General features: G+C 46.7%; 1 protein-coding gene across 2 annotated transcripts in view; it reads right to left on the bottom strand.

The window, feature by feature from the left end:
* INPP5D (inositol polyphosphate-5-phosphatase D) overlaps positions 1 to 18,560 on the bottom strand; it is a 56,768-nt gene that overhangs the window by 21,468 nt on the left and 16,740 nt on the right. For both annotated transcript variants that reach the window (XM_037406472.1, XM_037406471.1), the window contains exons 3-5: positions 7,543 to 7,693; positions 5,308 to 5,479; positions 3,884 to 4,024 (exon numbers count right to left, since the gene is read on the bottom strand). In XM_037406472.1, coding sequence (XP_037262369.1) covers positions 3,884 to 4,024; positions 5,308 to 5,479; positions 7,543 to 7,693 — 464 coding nt within the window. The remainder of the gene's footprint in view (positions 1 to 3,883; positions 4,025 to 5,307; positions 5,480 to 7,542; positions 7,694 to 18,560) is intronic.

The following is an 18,560-nucleotide window of genomic DNA, read 5'->3' as shown; positions in this document are numbered from 1 at the left end:
ATATTAATGATTTCCCTCACTTTCCTAAGTCTGAATGGACCGGATTTTACTCCCTGTTTGTTGGGGAAAGTGCTCCAAAGCGAAAGTATGCCTGCCTGTCTGAAGATTAGATATTTGTCTAGGTGCTGAACCACGGATGATTAATTGCCTAAATCAAGCACTCACATTTGAAATTTCCATCTGAAAGACTTGCCGTGGGGCACACAGAAGTACAAGACACTTGTAGGAATCTGGATCTGCTAAACTTAGTCCTCCAACACCACTTTGGTTCACCTAGGGCCAGTGTCACCGCAGATGGCTCTGGCCCCAAACCCAAGACTTCCATTGATTTCTGCAGCCATGGAGTCAGGCCCCAGGAGGCTGCAGGCAGTTGCAGGAGCATTGGGTGAAGTTCAGTTTGAAAAGAATGAAAATATATTTACTGTGACTAAGAGTGCAGGATGTGTAGGCCATCTCTCAAAAACACCGAGCAGCAGCTGCCTGAAGTTCAGAAATTAGTTCTTATGGGAAAACTGCCCTTTGTTTGCTGTATGGTACATCATGTAACATGCATGTGAGGGTGTGGGAAGAGCATCTGTAGGCGTTCAAACACAACAAAACCACTAAGTGGTTTTAATTACACTTACAACTCCTTTTGTTTTCTTCTCTTGACAGTACAAAGGAAATACATGCAGTGATCTTCATTGAAGTGTCAGAAGCCTGTGTGTCCATACAATTGCACAAGTGCTTGAAAAGCTGCCTTAAAAGCTCTGTGTGCACATTATCCAGTGAAGGAGAACAAATGAGTGTGCAGAGCAGTGGTCAATGACCAAATGACAGCTTCAGACAGCAGCAGGCTGAATAGGTCACTATTAGTGTTTTTCACTTAAAGCTGGTAAGAAACTGAACAAAGTCCACTTGCATCAGTAGTCCCTCCTCTTTGTTGCACTGGCACCAGGCTCTCCATGAGTCAGCTTTCCAGCCCCTGGAGGATTACTCTGACTAAGGAAACCCTGGGATGCCAGTTTATTTCAGCACTGAATACTTCACAAAAGTACCCCTCAGCCTTAAAAACCTCTAATTTGTTTCATTTTTAGTACATGGCCTGTCAGAGTGAACAGCCTCTCCCAAGAGTGGTTGCCCTGTTGTCTGTCCCCTGGGCTCTGATAAGATGTGCCATGGCTGCCCCAGGGCCACAGCCAGCCCTAGAAGGTAGTAGCAGCCTCCAACAGAGTTAAAAAGAGCTTTCGATGTCTCTAATGCACATTGGGGTCTGGTTCTTGCTGAATTAATCAGGGATCGGTGGTGAGGAGGGTGAGGGGAAGAGATCACAAACTCTGCATTCCCAGTCTGCTGCGGCCCAGCTGTGCTCGAACTTCTTGCTCAGAAACGGGTCCTGCACCTGTCCGTGGATAATATATGAACTGCAAAAGGCACAGACTGTTCACAAACAGCTGGCCCAGCTCCTCTCCCAACCCCATGGTGCACTACAAGCTCTTCTCCTAAGCACTGAGCAGCTCCAGTATGTGTCCCTGTACCTTGCTAACACTGGCAGGCAGTGTTTACCCACAGCCAGGTATCAAAGCACAGGAGTCAGCCAGAGGGCATCGGGATGCTCATTTTTCACAGCCTGTCTGAGAGTCACTCTGAAAGGTGGCACAGCTGGGAGGTTGGAAGAAGCCAGAATACAGCATCGCAAAACCCTCAGAGTCACCGATCTGCGTGGCTCATGCCCGGCCAGGGCCAGCTGAGCCACAGCAAGCACCTGCCTGCGCGCTCCAGCCCTCGGCACTGCCAGGGAATTCAAAGGAGCTTCAACTCCAGTGAAAGAGCTCAAGCTGTGCCAGTTAACATTTCTTCTTGTTGGTTTTTTTAACCTGTTCTCAAATATTGTGAAAATAATGAAATTGAACATTAGTAACAAAAAGAAGACGCGACCACCAAGAAGCAGCCTAGGAATTATCTGTACATTCAGCTGGAATCCCTGCACAGCTGAAGAAAGCTGAGGTAAATAAATACTAAATATAGGTAGTGCCGCTGATTAAATTTGAATTCAGAATTCTGATAAGGGAAGCAAGTTAAAACCTGAGACAAACCTTGGAGATTAAGACTGCAGAAATCTGTAAGATACCCAAGTATCTGCCCATTAGCCAGCTGAAGCTAAGCAAATAATTTGGTGGGATGGTAGAGATTCATGGGACAACCCAAACAGAGGGGAGAGGTTCCTCAAAGAGTTCTGACCGGCGTTGAATGCAGCCTGCAGTTCTGGATCTTCATGAGAAACTGAGGAGGCAACTCCATCTAACGGAAATAACGCTGGTATGGGGAGAAAATGCTGGGGACCCAGGGGAAGAACTGCACGAAGACATACACCTCCGTAACTACATGCAGCCACCAGAAGAACGGGAGGCAAGCAGCTTGCCCTTTGCTGCGCTGGGGGTGTGCAGTGCCCCTGGGCTCAGCAGGCACCAGCAGAAGAACCCACCCAGCTCTGTTCTAGGATGATGCTTTGCAAAGTCCAGTCACCAAAATACCTACAGAAAATCTGGAAATGCCAAAGATTGTCCTGGCACTTGAGAGGATTGTGGACCCCTTGTATCTCCTTTCTTGCCATCACATGTACATTTATGAGGAGTAGGGTCGTGAAACCCAGATAAGGTGAAGTAGAACAAGAAGTTGGAAATGGAAAAAGCCAGCCATCATCAGAACAGCATCACTGGCAGTATTTTAGTAACACAAAACTCTCACTTGTGATTTCATTAGGTTTTAGTTTCCTTTTTTCAGGTTTATTCTTAGTTAGCCACCTGGGTCTCCCCCTCTGTGGGTGTAGAGAAGCAAAACCCTCGAGCAGGGCACAGAAGAAGAAGGGCAGCTCTCTGCAGAACCTGTCCTCAGCCCTGCCAGGGACTGGTCAGTGGGTGGCTGGCTTCTGCCAGAAGGAGAAGGGCTGCATATTCCTTCCACTTTGCCTGGTAAAACGTGCACAGTGCCCACCACTTCAGAGGAATAACCATGGTCCCAAGCAGCCGAGCACCTCACTCACTCCCTGCCTTCCTTCCATGGGTTAAAGCCAAGCAAATCAACAGTATCTACCCTGCGTTTTAGCCCTTTCTTCAGCCTTGGCGAGCTCTAGAACAGGATCAGGCCAGTAGCCCTACCAGCCTGGCTTCTAAATGCACTGGAGAGAAGAATATTGCAAGCTGCAGATACAAGTGTGGAAACATATGCCCTCTGCCATAGAGTGCCCCAAGATCTCTGCAGAAGTGTGGACTAATCTCCTCATCTGCTTACAAGCAGCAAGGGGGGAAATCACATCTCTCCACCAGAAAAAGAAGGAGTTCGGCAAGGTTTTAGTTCCCTGTCAGATTTTCCTATTCGGGACCTGGGAGGTCTATAAATATGAAAGGTAAAATTTGTAGTCTAGGCTTGTTTCTCCTTTCATTCGAGCTGGACTTCACTGACATCAGTGGAATCACTCCAGGTTCACAGTGTATTAGTGGGAAGAAAAATCAGTGTTTAAAACATAGCTATACACCAATATGTGCTTGTTTCCATAAACGACTTGTGCTTGACAATTCTGTGGGTGTCATGTATGCGTTACCAAATTATGCAGTTAATCGGTTAGTGCAATCTTTTATTTCTTTCTAAACAGAGCATAAAAAATAATACTCCACTGACTGAAACCACCTATAGGGAAACTTCACTGTCAGAGCTCTGTCTTTTACATAGATTTCACATTTTTGGACTGGAATCACAGGTCATGAGATCTACACACAATGTTTTTGAGAGTAAGCCAGTTTCCTGTGCCAGAAATGCAGGTTCTGACTGCACGCACGCGGCACCTGCATTAGACTACAGTGTTACAGCGTCGTACTCTGATCTCTGAAAACGAGCCTCTAGTTACCTGAAGAGTCCTTTGCAAAGAAGCGTAAGTAGTTTCTTCAGCTGAGGAAGATTGCTTGAGCCTGTCTGCACCATCTCAAAGTCACTGATGATGTGAACTCGCAGGTAATCTTGGATGAGTTTAAGATGTTCGTCAGAAACACTGTGAAAGAAACAGACAGGTTAAAAGCCAGCTCTTCTCTCTACTTCTAAATATCAGACAGTTTTATTGTTTTGCTGAAACTTCCACTGCCAGCACAGACAGATGGGGAGCAGCTTACCTTGGATTTCAGTGTAAATATGCAGTCCTCAGAACTGAACCATGGATCCCCCACCACACTGCTGACACCTCCTCCTCTTCCTCCTTCCCCTCCCCAAATCCTCTGCTCCGTGACTGCTGAGCTACCATGCCAGGGGAAGTCTTGTGATGCCTGGCTTTGCCAAAGCCATGGTGGCATCATTAGCACCATGGCAGGTAAAGCCAGGCTGCTGTGAGGTCACTAATAATCAGCAGGTCACGGGCTCTGGGGAGATGAAGGCTCCCTTTCACCCCACCAAGTCCTGCTTTGAAGGTTTTATTCTAAACAATCCAAAACAGGGGAGGGGGGAGCAGCTGAGACCACAGAGCTGTACAGGATGCTCCCGTCCTCCCTGTCTCTGTGGAGCTGGACTCCAGCACCACAAGTAAGGATGAACCAGGCAGACTGTATGTGCTGTCTTGTGCCTTGACAAATGCAGAAAGTCCCAGCTAGCTGCTTGTGATGATGCAGGTGGAATGGTGCAGGCAGATGAACAAAATTGGGTTCTCCCAGTCAGCCAGCAGCTACTGGGCCACTGCAACAGGACCCGGGGTGCCACACACGACCACTGTTTGCTCAAGGCTTCTCACTGCCCTGGCAACAGGCATGACTTCTGATTTTATTTTTATTTTTAAACTTGCACATCTGGTTATTAAATGTCATGCAGCTTCCTCTAAGGGCTTCAGTGCATGTCCAGATTTGGCACAGCTAGCACGTGGGACAATGTGAGTCAGACCTGTAGCTGGAGTAACTCAGTAAGTATCAGTACCTGGAAAACCACACACAAATTTATTCTTTTTGAGGACTGGCTGGTGCTTTCTGATACAATCAGTAGTTTAGGCACACAGCTGTTACACCAAAAATCTCAGCTGTTACCATCCTTTGTGTTAGAAAACTGTACTTCAGTGGTGAAAGTCTATTGGTGATTTTAATACTTTAGAAAAGTATTTTTTTTCTAGACAACAGCTGGACTGTAAAGAGTAGCCAACACACTGTAGATCTGACTCTGTTCTTCATTTGGCAGTAATAGCTGAGGAGTGGTTTCATTGAATCAAGTAGGTCCTCAGCTGCCCCAAACAGAGGCGCCCAGAAGGCGCAGAGCTGGGCTGGAGGCTGATTCTGCAGCCCTGCGACTTGCCATCCTCACCTGCTGGTGTCCTGGTACTGCAGTCGCTGGAGAAGTGTCTCAGAAAGGGACAGTTTGTTAACATCTGCCACCCTGGAGTTTTCAGGGAGAGAAGATACCTCCTTTGTCTCGCTGCTCGGCAGTGCCATGAGGATGTTGCGTGGGGGCAGGATAGGAGGCGTGGGTACCAGGTCTGGCAGGGAGGAAGGGAATGTGACATAGTCATCCCAGCATGGCAATTTGACCTCCTCCCCCTCACCCACAGGCAGGGCAGAGTCTGCACCCACAGCAGCAGCCACTGCACAAATGGTCCCTTCGAAAGGGTCTCTGATTCCAGGGCTCGATACGGGCTCAGCCCTGTGCTCAGTGGTGTGAGCCCAGCGTGCCGAGCCTGGCAGGGTAACCTCACCCCAGTCAGTCTGACTGCCCCAGCTGCACATCAGCTACAAGGGTTAGTTACTTAACTAGGAATATAATGCTTGAGAACATAGCTGTACCTCATCCGTATCGTTACCATTATCATGGAGATCTGCAACTGGGGCAGAATGAGTGGAGGGGCATGATGGAAAAAGCACCAGAAACTGCTAAAGGAAAGAAGTGAACAGCTAAAGTAAGCAAACACAGATGGAGAAAATAGACCTTGTAATCTAATACAGAGGGGCTGAGTATCCTGCCTTGTCTTGTGGGCATCAAGTTGGAAGCACAAAGGGTTTTCCTGCTCTGTCATCCTGCAGATCAGTATACCTCCCTCTCCTGGGAGAACAGCAGGTTCCTCTCCCTTTATCCCAGCCGTGGCTGCCTTTCTTTTCATACCAGTTACTCCAACACTTTGTTACACCTGTCATAGGTAGCTAGTTGAGCTATGAGGTTGTTTGGTTATTTCCTGATGATGGCATTTTCCGTACAAAAAGATCCCCCAACCTGATCCACTGCTCCTGGGCAGAAGCTGTGACTCACAGAGCCACCGTGGCACAGAGCAGGGGCACAGCTGGGTGGTGTAACCTGCAGGGTATCTGGATGCTCATCTTCCACCTCTGCAATTTTACATATACGATGACCAGGCATCTCTAGGCCCTACATGGCTCCAGCATGATGGCACTGCAGTGCCTCAACAAAATTAAATTCTGTATATGAACAGCCCAGCCCCAGTGCTAATACCTCTTCATCTAAAGGCTCTTAGTCTTGGCTAGAACTTCATTCCCTGCTGCTCACCTCTCTGTGTATTATTTTTAATGTAGTTCCCTCCCCCACACAGAGAGCTGGAGACTCGGTGCAGCTGGCCAAAAAACAGGAACATCTTTCCTGAGCAGCTTTGCAAAATTTTCTTCTCTTTCTTCATGAGAATTGCATGTCAAAATCTTCCAGCTCCTATTAGACACCCATTGGACTGCATAAATGTGCACAGGCACATCAAACTGCTTTAGTTTTTTAGCACACGTCTCTGTCTGTCACAGGGACCATGCCCTTCAGACAAGTTTTATTGTAATGTTCACAATTTCCGAACAGACGTCAGAAAGGACAGGAAGGATGGCTTTGTGGGCATGACCTTCCCCTGGGATTCAGCAGAACAATAACAGATCCAAGAGATGATCCAGGAAAAATCCAAGGAACGATCCAAGACCAGTGAGTGTCAGGAACCCACAGTGACATTTCATATAAAATAGTTGGGATGATGCCAATCACACCTCTTCATCATACATCTGCCTCTATACATAGAGCTAGACTGTCTACCACTGCAGGATCTGTGTCCTCTGGTTGTAACTGTTAGAAATGTCCTCTAGATCGGAGCAGATAAGGAGGCCTGAGCTTCAGATGACCAAGACCCACAGGAGCTGCAGGTGCATGGCACTGCAGAGAGATGTGCTCCAGGTCTCTAGGGGAGTACCTGCTGCTGAAACAGTGGCTCTACAGATGCAGCACAGGGAGAGGGGTGTAGAGATGTGTGAGATACCTCAACATAAACCAGCTTGAGCCCAGATGAAGGACAACAGATCAGTCAGCCCTGCACCTGATACAATATACTTCTGCAGAGAGCCTCAGTGTACCCCTCAGGTGAACTAAACTGATGTGCCAGGTGCAGTACCACCCCAAGCCATGAGGACTCACTGCTTCGAGGTTTTGCCAGCTCAGGTCTCTCTATGCCCTGCTCCGTTTTATTGTCTGGCATGCTCTGCTCTCCCTGCCTGTACTACATATCTCCAGTCCAGAGCAAGTGTCAGCTGTCTGCATCACCAAGTCACATAATGGGTTTCTTACCAGCATCCTCCTCTGGTTCATCTGCAGCCTCCTCCTCTTCCCGTGGCACTGGATATTTGAGGTGCCATACCAGACCCATGTTCTCCTTCTTGTAAAATTCTATCAGTTCCTCCAAGTTCTCGAAATATTTCACGGGAACACCCTCTGATGCCTGAAACAAAACACAGAGGTTGTCATGGTCTGAGATTTCCTACCACAGAAACACCGCTCCTCACAGAAGGAAAAACAGTCATAGAGAGAGAAAACCCCCACTGCCACCATCCAGAGAAAGCCAGCCCAGCTCTCACAGCCTGTCCGACCACAGGCTCTGTGCAGAACGGCTCCTGCAGTATAAACAGAAACAGATACGCACATGCGTTCCAGCCAGTGTCAGCAAAAATGGCAACCTTAAAGACTCACTGAAGCCAAATGGAAAAGCTCTCTTGTTTGATTCAGTGTGCTTGGCTTCAAAGCAAAGGAAGACTTTAAAACCAAAGAATTCTCCCAGATTTTTGCATTCCCTCTTTTACCGAGCACAAAACCCCTGGACTATATTATATTTTACAGTATCCAGGAAGAATTTTTCTGTGAAATTGCAAGATAAACATGTCTAAATCTAGATGTTAGCATCCCTTCCAGAATCCAAAGGCTCAGAACTAGGTTCAAATGAAACAAGCTAGCAAGGTACTGTCACGTAAAGAAATGCTGGGATTAAGATTTAGAAAGCCGAGGCTCAGGGCACAGCTAGGACTGTGAACGCATCAGGCATGACACCGAGCCTGCCAGCTGAATTTTAACTGTGACTAAACCTGCCTCTAGCAGGGCCCTGGCAACTAATCTCAGGAAATGGATACTTGCAGAGGGCAAACATAAGGTTTTAGAGGTCTTCAGAGGCAAAGCTTTAGAGCAATTACAGCTCCGCATTGGTGTGAATGGTAAACCTGCCAGACTCGCAGGCAGGAACAGCTGCCACCCCTGGAGCTCTGCCCCGCTGCCTCCACTGGCCCTACCAAAGACAGAGAAACGATCTGTTATGGCTCAGCACAGCCCTCCTGCCCCAAAGAGCTCTGCTTTACCCCCAGAACCGTTCCTTAAATACCATCCAAACCCAAAGCAACAGCAACATGTAACCAAAGCTCTGAGCACTGTTCCCAGGGCAAGGTGCTTTCTTCCTGGACAAAAGGTTTTCCCAGAGAAACCAGCCCAAGGTGGCCCTGCCTGTGCATGGAGCAAAACATTCAGAAGCAGAGCAGATGCTTTCCAGCCCCACAAAGCTGTTGTTCTTGACTCAAAAGAGCAACACTGGGAACTGTTCACAACTGGGGATACAGCAGCAGTGGGCAATCAAAAGGAAGACCTGGTCACCCTAATGGCAGGCTTGACTTGCACTGTTTTACATACATAAAGCTATATTTTGCACAGGCAATATAGTTAGTTAATAACAAATTAAAGCTTTGCCTCCAATCTGAAATGACTTGTTATGCATTCACACTTCAGACATGCTGCCTCTGACTAACAGGCAGGATATTTTAATTTCTTTTCAGATCGCAATTATTTGCCATACAAATTAACATACACAAAGTGTTAATACAAGTTTGAACAAGCTTATTTACTTGCCATTTGTGTTTGTCCAGTTTCTTGCTACCTGCGAACCTTTTTCATTTAAAAGGCAAATGTAGCAAAACCAAGAGATTAAGCAGGAAAAATACTAGCATAAATCACAGCGAGTAGAACACAGAAAAGTGCCTTCAGTGAGTCCTAGCAGCAACAAGATTTTTTTTTTTTTATTTTTCCCAAAGAATAAAATCTCAGGCCAAAAATTAGGACAGTGCTTTCGAAACTAAACTACATTTGAAGCCTTCAGTGCCCTCAGGCCTACCATCAAAAATACCCTTGATTTTTAACTACACCTGCACGTCTTTAAAGGCACAGCAAGACACATTTTCATAATGAATGTGTATGATATTTCTTAGAGCTTTGCCTGTTACAGCCTCCTTTTCTGTCTCCCAGGTGTTCCTGCATTTATCAGGATTTATTATTCTCGTACACTGGAAAACATTGCATTGAACATAAAAGCAATGCTTGAACAAACACTGGATTTTCCTTTTGTGAGGCCAGAGGTGTTGAAATAAATTGCTGGTTAAATCTTGACATGACCACAACAGTGTAGGCCAGATGCTGCTCTGCTAGACCAGCACAAACTCAGCATAACCAGAATGACTTCTGATTTACCCCAATGCGAACAGCGTCTTGGTCCTCCCAGACTCTTCTGCTTCTTGATGCTTACTGTGAAGGCTGTAAATCAGGGGAAAACATCAAAGGAAAAAAGCACTCCACTCTGATCCATCGTATGAAAGGATCCTGAACTTGTGGTGCTGCACTGGGACAGACCTGGCATAGTTCAGCCAGTTGCTTCCACATTTCTCTGATCATCTTCCCTGCAGTCCCTTCCCCTGCTCTGAAACCCTGGTGATTATTTGTGCAGCTGTGGCCAGCAGTTCGCCCAGCAGCCCCAGCACACTGTTAGCAGCACTGCCTGCAGGACGGCAGCGCACTCAGCCTTCGTGCCCAGCCTGTGGCAGCACTACCCACGCTTCAACCTCTGGATTGAACCCGCCTGAGCTGCCTTCTGCCCAGCACGTACAGCACCCGTAGATGGGCCGGAGCTCAAGAGAGACGAGGCTTGTAATGATTTGCTTTGCCCTAAGCTAACCCAAAAAGCACCTGGAAAAAGGCATCAACCCCACCAGAGCACACACTCAGACCCTAAACCACATCGTGGGTAAACAGGGCGGTCAGGCTTTGCCATCTGCATCTTTGTAGGAGGAAAATTTTGCCAGCAGTGCTCTCTCCCACCTCTTGAATTACTGCAGTCTACCCTGCTCCTCCTCTTTCCAAAGTCGTCTTCACACTCCTACTTCACTTTCCAAAGACCTCACTGTCTGCCCGCTTCCCCAGATCCCTCCTGACTGATGACTGGTCCCTGCAGCCCCCCGTCACACCCCACACAGCTGTGCCTCCCACCCCCAGTGCCCCAACACTGTCTTCTCAGCCTTGTTTTGCCTCTCGGCTCCTGCTCTCCCAGGGTGCCTGCATGAAGATGGATTGCCCTGCATAGCTCTTTTGAGGCCAAATGGAGCCTTGATGTAAGTGGGAGGAAAGGCTGAATTAGCACTTTTTGCTGCCAAGGATAGTTCAGTCTCTGAAACTGTGCTGGTCTCTGTGGTAACCAGAAGAAGGAGCATTTTGTAACAGGCCTCCTTCCTCTAACTCATTGCACTGCATTTCAAGAGTGACCGAAGCCTGTGGTCCAGCTCAAATTCCCCGGCGTGGCCATAAGCCCCAGCTCACGTGCAGACTAGCGGGATGCACGTGCAGAGGTCCCACCGCTATACACCCTTTCTGCCCTGGTAGCTCAGCTGGCTGGCCGGGCAGCCGGCCCACCACCTCCAGGCACCTTTCTTGATGAATCCCACCTCCTCCTCTCTCAAGGATAACAGGTATTTGTGGCCACGTCAAGGAGCTGGGTCTTTGCGTGCATCCGAATGCAGCCGCTCATTCCCAAAGAGAGGCAGTCTCCATCCCAGCAGCACCAGTTCCTCCAACATCCCACCTTCCCCCAGCCCATTCAGGATAAAAAGGACCAACTACCCACAGCACGCGGTAAAAATAAAGGACAGCACTTTCATATTTTAAGACAGAATTCAGCAGGGAGCTGAACACGTGTCCCGAGCAGCTGCACAGCGCGAGAGCTGCAATAAAGGGAACGGAGAACCGGTGAGGTCAGGAGCTCTGACCGGCCGTGGCCAAGCACAGAGGGAAGGATGGGGGAGCCTCAAACCTGCTCAGCACCCACTCACGGCGGCGGAGCTGGAGGGCCCTCCCCTGCACCACAAAAGTCACAGTGGCAGCACTGCCTTGCTACACATCAGCTTTGCAATCACGAGAGTCTGAAAGCAAAGACCGCTGGATTATTCTCACTCATTTTCTTTTGTATTGTAATTGTTATTATTTGCAAGGATCTCAAGAGAGGAAGCGTGTGGGAAGGGCTGTGCCCCTCCAGCAGCACAAAGCAGTGCCCAACAACCCTTTCCACCTGTCTGCCTGCACTATGAAACGAGCTCCTCTTAACTCAAGGCACCCCCCAGATTTCTTCACTGCCCCCGAGAGAGCAGGGTACACTGCTTTGCGCTGCTTCCCTCTGCACAGAGGCACAGCAAGATCTCTACGTTGTTTGAGCTGGAAGAGAGAACAATAAAAGCAAGACCATGCTGCATTTGCTTCTCCCCCTGGGGAAAGGACAAGAACAAACCCTGCATGACAGATGTTTGTCATGCTGTTTGAGACACAACTGCAAGGTGCTCGGATACCACCAGTGACAAGTACCATCTGAGCCCTCCAAATCCAACAGCCTGCAGCTTTACTACCAGCCCCAGGGCAACAGGACCACCCACCAGGCTGCCACGTGTTCCAGCAGTGCTCAGGACTGCAAGAGGATGCCTGCGTAGCATCAGATTCACACAGAAAACCTGGCTCAGTAGCATTGCAGCTAGCACTCGGGTTGCTAGATGACCTACCTGAAGGCAGGTCAAACAATTTGCACTGCCAGCAAACAAGGAAAGCAGCACATTGCTGGGCCACATGCTTTCTTCACACTTGAACGTGTGGCAAAGGTTTATAGGTTGGGAAGGAAAAGTAGCAGTGGACAGTAAAATACTGGCATGGAGTCCATCTGCACCTGGTTGCGGAGCGCATTAGCAAAAAACAGACTGATGATGCACTCTGAGTAAATGTTCTCAAGACAACCACACTGGATGACAGGAGGGAAGCAAAATGGAGCCTAACCTTTACGCAAACCTGGTCTGTTTTTTGAGACAGGGAGCAGCCACAGAATGGGGCACTGCACACCAAGCCGAGCAGGACGGGGCAGCGCAGAGCAAGCTGGAGCCACCCCAGCAGAGCGCAACAATGAAATCCACTTCCCGCCCCCCTGCCTTCGTTTAGTAAGGAACCGTTTCCTCGGGGTTATCACAGGACAGATCTGTTTTAATTGCAAAGTGAATTGTTTCAAGTCTTTAGAAACGTGGATGGCAAGTGTCATCTCCACGGCAACACACCACATCCCCAGAAACAGGCTCACAGGCCACAGGCGGTGTGGAGGGCAAGCTCTCCTTCCACGCCGATTCCTCCAGCATCACCGCTGGTACCTCAGCTTTGTGCTGATGATAGCCATAACATACAGAACCGAAACACCTAGTGAACTTATGCAATACAGGGAACAGCCCACAAAACAGCAGAATTACACAAGGGAATATGGATAATAGTGAATCAGAGATTGCACAGCCATTTTACAGTGGGAAACTGCATCAAAAAAGCGCCTTTCTTTCTAAGATCATTAACGGGAGTGTTATATGAGATGTAGGAAGAAACTATTCTGCTGTACTTGTGCTGCAAGGCCTTAGCTGGACTGCTGCATCCAGCCTGGGGTACCACTTTTTACAGAGCATGTAAAAATAACTTAGAAAGTCCCAAGGAAAAATTACAAGGACAGCTGAAGAGCTGGAAAATGTGTTTTACAAGGAAAGCTCAGAAGAAAGAGAGTGGTACAGTCTGGCAAAGGGACAGCCTGGAGACATGACAGCAGCAGTCTTAGAAGTTTTAAATTCTCTTATAAAGAAGATGGCAAGCAGCTGTGCTGCAAGCCCCCCAAGGACAGCAGATGTGGCTGGCTTGCTTTGCAACAGAGGAGGTTTAGATTAGATCTCAAGCAGCCTTGCCAGGCAGAGGCAGTAACGCCCTCAAGTAAAGTCGGGCTACGCAGCGAGTGTGTCCCTATCTCTGGAAGAGCTGCAGTGCGGAGTACCCAGGCATTCCTCACGGCTAAGAGCACCTGATCCTGCTTCAGCCTGGGAGCAGGGCAAGCGCTGGGCTCCGAGCCCTCACAAGGCCGCCTGCCACCCCTAAATGTAGGAAGCCTTCTGCAAATCTGTCTGCGGCCTCTTTGTGGAGATCCTGCTATATCCTTGAAGGAGAATGGTAAGACTGAACGTGACTATGCTTGCCATGACCAGCCCGGCCACTTCAGCTGCATCCCAAACCACGGACTCTCAGATCTTCCACTGACCCCTGCCCTCTTGGCTAGAAACCTTTCCCACAGGATGCCCTCGTGTCTGCTGTCCTCCAGGAACTGCCGCCATTCTGCAGGTCCTTCCAGTTACCCCATTTCCCTTCCATCTTCTGTACTCTCACTGTACAATGGTTTAACACAACTAGCTACAACTTGTTCCTGCCTTCATGCTTAATAGGCTTCTGGGTTCTTCATTTCAGGAAAACAGGTACGACCGAAGCCTTTCATCACTAGTCTTTGGTTAAATCTTGTGATCCCCTTTCCAGATTCTTCCACCTAAACATTTCAACAGGTTTTTGTACGGCTGAGACAATCTAATCTTCCTTTGTATTTGGTGTAAGAAGGCCAACAGGACCCAACCTAAGTCTCCTCCTCTTTGTTATCTCCCAGCAATGCCATTTGGCCAACAGAACACCTCCACAAAGATATTCCAAGTACAGGTTCGTTGAGAAGCAGCTCTGAACGTACTTCTGAAGAGAAGCTGCAAGTGGAGCGTAAAGACATAAAGTGAGAAGAGATTTAAAAGGTGTAAAGCCTACGCTGAGCCAGGCAGGGAAGTGGTTAACTTGGGGTTCATTACACCAGTTGTATAAATAGATGGCACAGGAAGTCTGGGGCCCTTAGAAGGAAGAGGAAGTGTTTTCCTTTCCTGAGCCAAGGCACAAGGAGGAACTAGGAAACTGGTCATCTGGTTATATTGCTTAAGGCCAATCTTTTCTAACCAGAGTGCCTTAAAACAGGTATTTAAACCAATATATAGCCATTTCAGTAACAGTCAATAAGTTTTCAAAGTTACAAAATCCTTGCAATACTCACCAGCTTAAACGGAAGCTGAAAATCAGGTCGCTTCTACTTTGGTGCAAAAGGCTGACAGGAACTTTTTTCCTTTTAGATTTGAAAAAAAATTCTTAGGCTTCCTGGTTTGGAAAAAAGTTGTCTTCAAGACTGTCTGCTAGCTAGGAAGTCACGGTGGCATTTTTAAATTTACTTCTGGCTCTCGTGTAGGCAAGCTTTTATATTTCACTAAAGAGCTGAACCTAAGAGCTAAGAAGTTCCTGGTAAATTATTTTTTAAAGCATTTTAAAGCAACGTGGTTCTGTTTCACTTTTGTTTTCTTAGAAAACAAATTTTATTTTTAGATCAAATCATGTGCTAAGAAATTTTGGGAGCATTTCACAGGAATGGGATCAGAGACAGGAATCACAGCTGGGAGAAACAGCTACTTCCCAAAATACAAGCCACCCAGAAACATGCCCTATTTTGAATGCAGCACCCGGGGCTAGGAAGAAATGGGACTGACTGGGAGTACAAAGGGAAAGGAGCAAGTGTGTAGCTGAGGAAAAGGGGGATCCTGTGACATGGAGGGTCAGTAAAGGAATGAACTTCAGTAAGCGGTGGAAACCTGCGAGCTCCAGGGGAGTTCAGATGCTGGGTAAAGCTCAGCAAGAGAGTCTTTGTCAGGGGAACGGAGCATGAGAGAAGAGGCAAGGGGAGGAATCCAGGGGACCTGGGCAGAGGATGCCAGTGGGTGGACAGAGCAGTGCCCCCTCACCTGGAAAAATCAGATTAATTTTTGGGAGAATGGCACAGTGTATATGCAGCTCTAAATTATAACTTGAATGTTGGAGAGAATGAAAGGTGAATAGTCCCATCTCCTCCAAGATGAGAGATGATGAAGACTTTCTTGCCTCATTCTGCGTACAGTTTGGTCCTGATGCTCAAGTTTGTTTATTCATGTCACTTTTGCTACAGTGGCCTTTTACATTTAAGACTTCAGGTGAAAATCATGGAAATCTGAGAGTTCTGCGAAAGAAGGCTTCGGAATTTCTGAAAGAGATTATTCATGGAAGGAAACAAGGAATTGCAATTTAAACCAACTAAGTATGTATTACTTCTAGCTTGTGTTCCTGGCTGAAAATCAGACATTCAAACAAAAGACTAAGTTAAAAGAGGAAAAAATAAAGAAAATTACTGTGTTGTCAATCCTATAAAATTCTCTCTGTTCCCCAAATACAACTGAAGGATACTATTACATACTGCCTCTACCACAAGCTCAATTTCTTTAAGCATAATACTGACTTAAGAGACACTGTATATGAATTACTGGCACTGCATCAGAATTCCTTTCTTATATGTATCAAAAAATGGGAACATTAAACAATTTTCACTCCCTTGCACACTAGCGTGCACAGAACATTTGTTAAAGGTCAGCACCTACTTACTTGCTTGCCTGTAACGTGTGCACGCAAGATGAACCCTGCTGCTGCCAGCTGCAAACAAGGCAATCGGGTATAAGTGAGCATCCTTGCCTCCACTGCTAACTGGGCAGCCCGGCACATCATGACTTCACCTCCAAATTGTCCAGCACAGCACAAATTTAGATTAAAACCTGAACTCCCTCCTGATCCAATTTTGGCCAAACTGGCTGTCTCACTTTTTCCTGTCCACAATGTCACAGAAAAGACTTGGGCAATACGATGCATTTTGCTCATGCCCAGTTTCAAATGCATAACAACTTCTATGTGTAGAATGTGAGCCCAGTTTGAGGTAATCTTAAAAAGATCCTGACTATCGTATCTGCCACTTCTGTTCTCTTCTGGCCCTGCAGTAATTTTCCTCTATGTGATCCCACTCAGGCTTCCTTCTGGCAGCCCAAAGATTGGTCATGTTCACAGGTAGAAATACTTCCATGGCAGAACTGGGACACTTGCAAATTAAAAGAGTCTGTTGAAGAGAAGAAATGTTGAAAGGAATTCTCAGTGGAGTATATCTGGCTGCCAAATTTTTATCTCAAATTCCTTGTTAAAATTCTACATCCTAAAGAAAAACATATTGGAAGTTCTGGAAAGTAAAGGACCTATAGAATTCTTTTAAACCAGCATTCTCCCATACAAGTTAAAAGACACAGGTCATAAAAATAATATACTTGGATCCTACTGAAGGAGCCCATTCCAGTCTGCTCCAGCAGTCCACAGACCACATAAAAAGTACATTAATTACCAAATATCTAACTAATATAGTCAGACAGAAGCCAGTAAGAACACCAAGCAATTACAGAAAGTACCGACACCATATACTTGAGGTAGTTCTTTGCACTAAATAAACCATTCAAACTCTCACCGTCAAAAAAGATTTTACCACCGCAGTATAAAATGATCCAACTCATAGCACCAAGAGAAACCTCCTGAGCAACGAACCCTTTCAGCATTGCTCTGTGTTGTAATAAATACAATTTACATCAACAAGCAGCAAACAACAGTACGGTTCCATGACAGAACATGAGGGACTGGTATTAAATTTAGCTACAGGGTGCAAGTCAGATGAGTTGGTGATGAATGAGCAAGGACTGCAGATCCATGGGGATCTGATGTAATTTTTTTAGCACCTCTGTAGTGTGTGGGTAGGATTTAAGTAAAAGTTTTGGAGTACGCTACTTCCAACAACTTTTGTAATTTTATCATAAGCCTTGTTCTTTTTGGTTTTCCACTAAAAAGATTCAGTACTTAAAGTTCAAACGAAAATTTCCATTTTCAACTCTTCATGAAGTATCCAACTCTAGTGATTACCAAGACAAAGTTGAAAACACAGGTCCTCAAGAGCTAGCAAAGGCAACCAAGGCAGCAAATGTGACCTAGTCATTTCTGAAGGCAGTTTCTGGAGGTCATCGTTCTGATTCCATCAGCAGTCACTGCTGACAGTAAATGACCTGGGGCAACTATTGCAGGTCACTGATACTTGCTTCTTGGTGGAAGTTCTCAAGTGCCCTTCAGCTTTTCCCTCTATAGAAGGCAATAAATACATCCCAGGCAGCAGTGTGTGGGGTTTGAAATCCTACGAGCAAGAACTTTTCCCTGAGACAGGTGAAGGCGTGCCTACCCTGGCTCTGCCTGCGCAGCTGGGCAAGACCCCTCAGCTCAGCTCAGTCCCACACTATGTTTCTAGGGGTTTCCTCTAGCCTGTGCAGGCAGACAGTGGAGGATCCACAATCCCCTCTTCGCTTTCCCAGTTGTCTTCTGTGCTGAATGAATCCCTGTTTCAACAGACACCAAGCACTAAATATGCATGAATTACATAAAATATCCAGTGGAAAATAGAAAATGCAAGATTAAAGAAGTTACACTTATTAGAGACACAAAGCAGTGCAGGCAGAAGATGCGTGTAGAACAGCTGCATTCACCACATTATACTGCATAACTTTCTGGGATTGCATAATTGAAGACCATAAGCAGTGCACAGATAAGGGCGAGCACCTTAGTGTTACAATTTCCTGTCTTCAGCCTGCTACATTTCCCAGGCTTTAAGCTACAGCGACCGTTCTCTATTTTTGTGACAGTAAGGGTGACCACTCATTCTTTCTTTCAAGGGACTGTCCCTTGTTTCATTCATTTACTGCATGAGTAAGACAAACCCTTACTCAATTAGAAGCAAGCACTGACCCATACTTGCTAATCGAACAGATACAGAATCCAGCCTGAAGAAGCACCGTCACTTAACAAAACTAACCACAAAACTAAAACCAAACACTTTAAAACACGTTTCAAACCCTCTTCTTTTATATTCTGCCCTGAACTGCACCTCTGGAATAAAAATAGCGGATGTGGTATTACAATTTTTTTTGTTAAAATTTTTCCCCCTAAAATTGGAGCCAACCCAAGGTCTCTGGGTTTGCGCGTACAGGCACGTGGCTTGCAATGAAGACAAACCTCTGGAAAGGCTGCCTAGTGCCTCTCTGAAACACCAGCGTGTGCTGCATAGGGGTTCTACCATGTCTGATCACAAAGAATATTTGATACTAAGACTTTTAAACAACACAGGTCACTACATCCCTGCCAAGTTTTGGAGAATGAGGTCTAATACAGAGTTATCTGGGAATTTCAATTCAGGCTTAACAGCTTGCTAACACAGAGCATCG

The sequence above is a fragment of the Falco rusticolus genome, chromosome 13, assembly GCF_015220075.1.
Source record: "Falco rusticolus isolate bFalRus1 chromosome 13, bFalRus1.pri, whole genome shotgun sequence".
NCBI lineage: Eukaryota > Metazoa > Chordata > Aves > Falconiformes > Falconidae > Falco > Falco rusticolus.
Note: the sequence above shows the minus strand (reverse complement) of the source record. Positions and strands in the feature narration are given on the sequence as shown.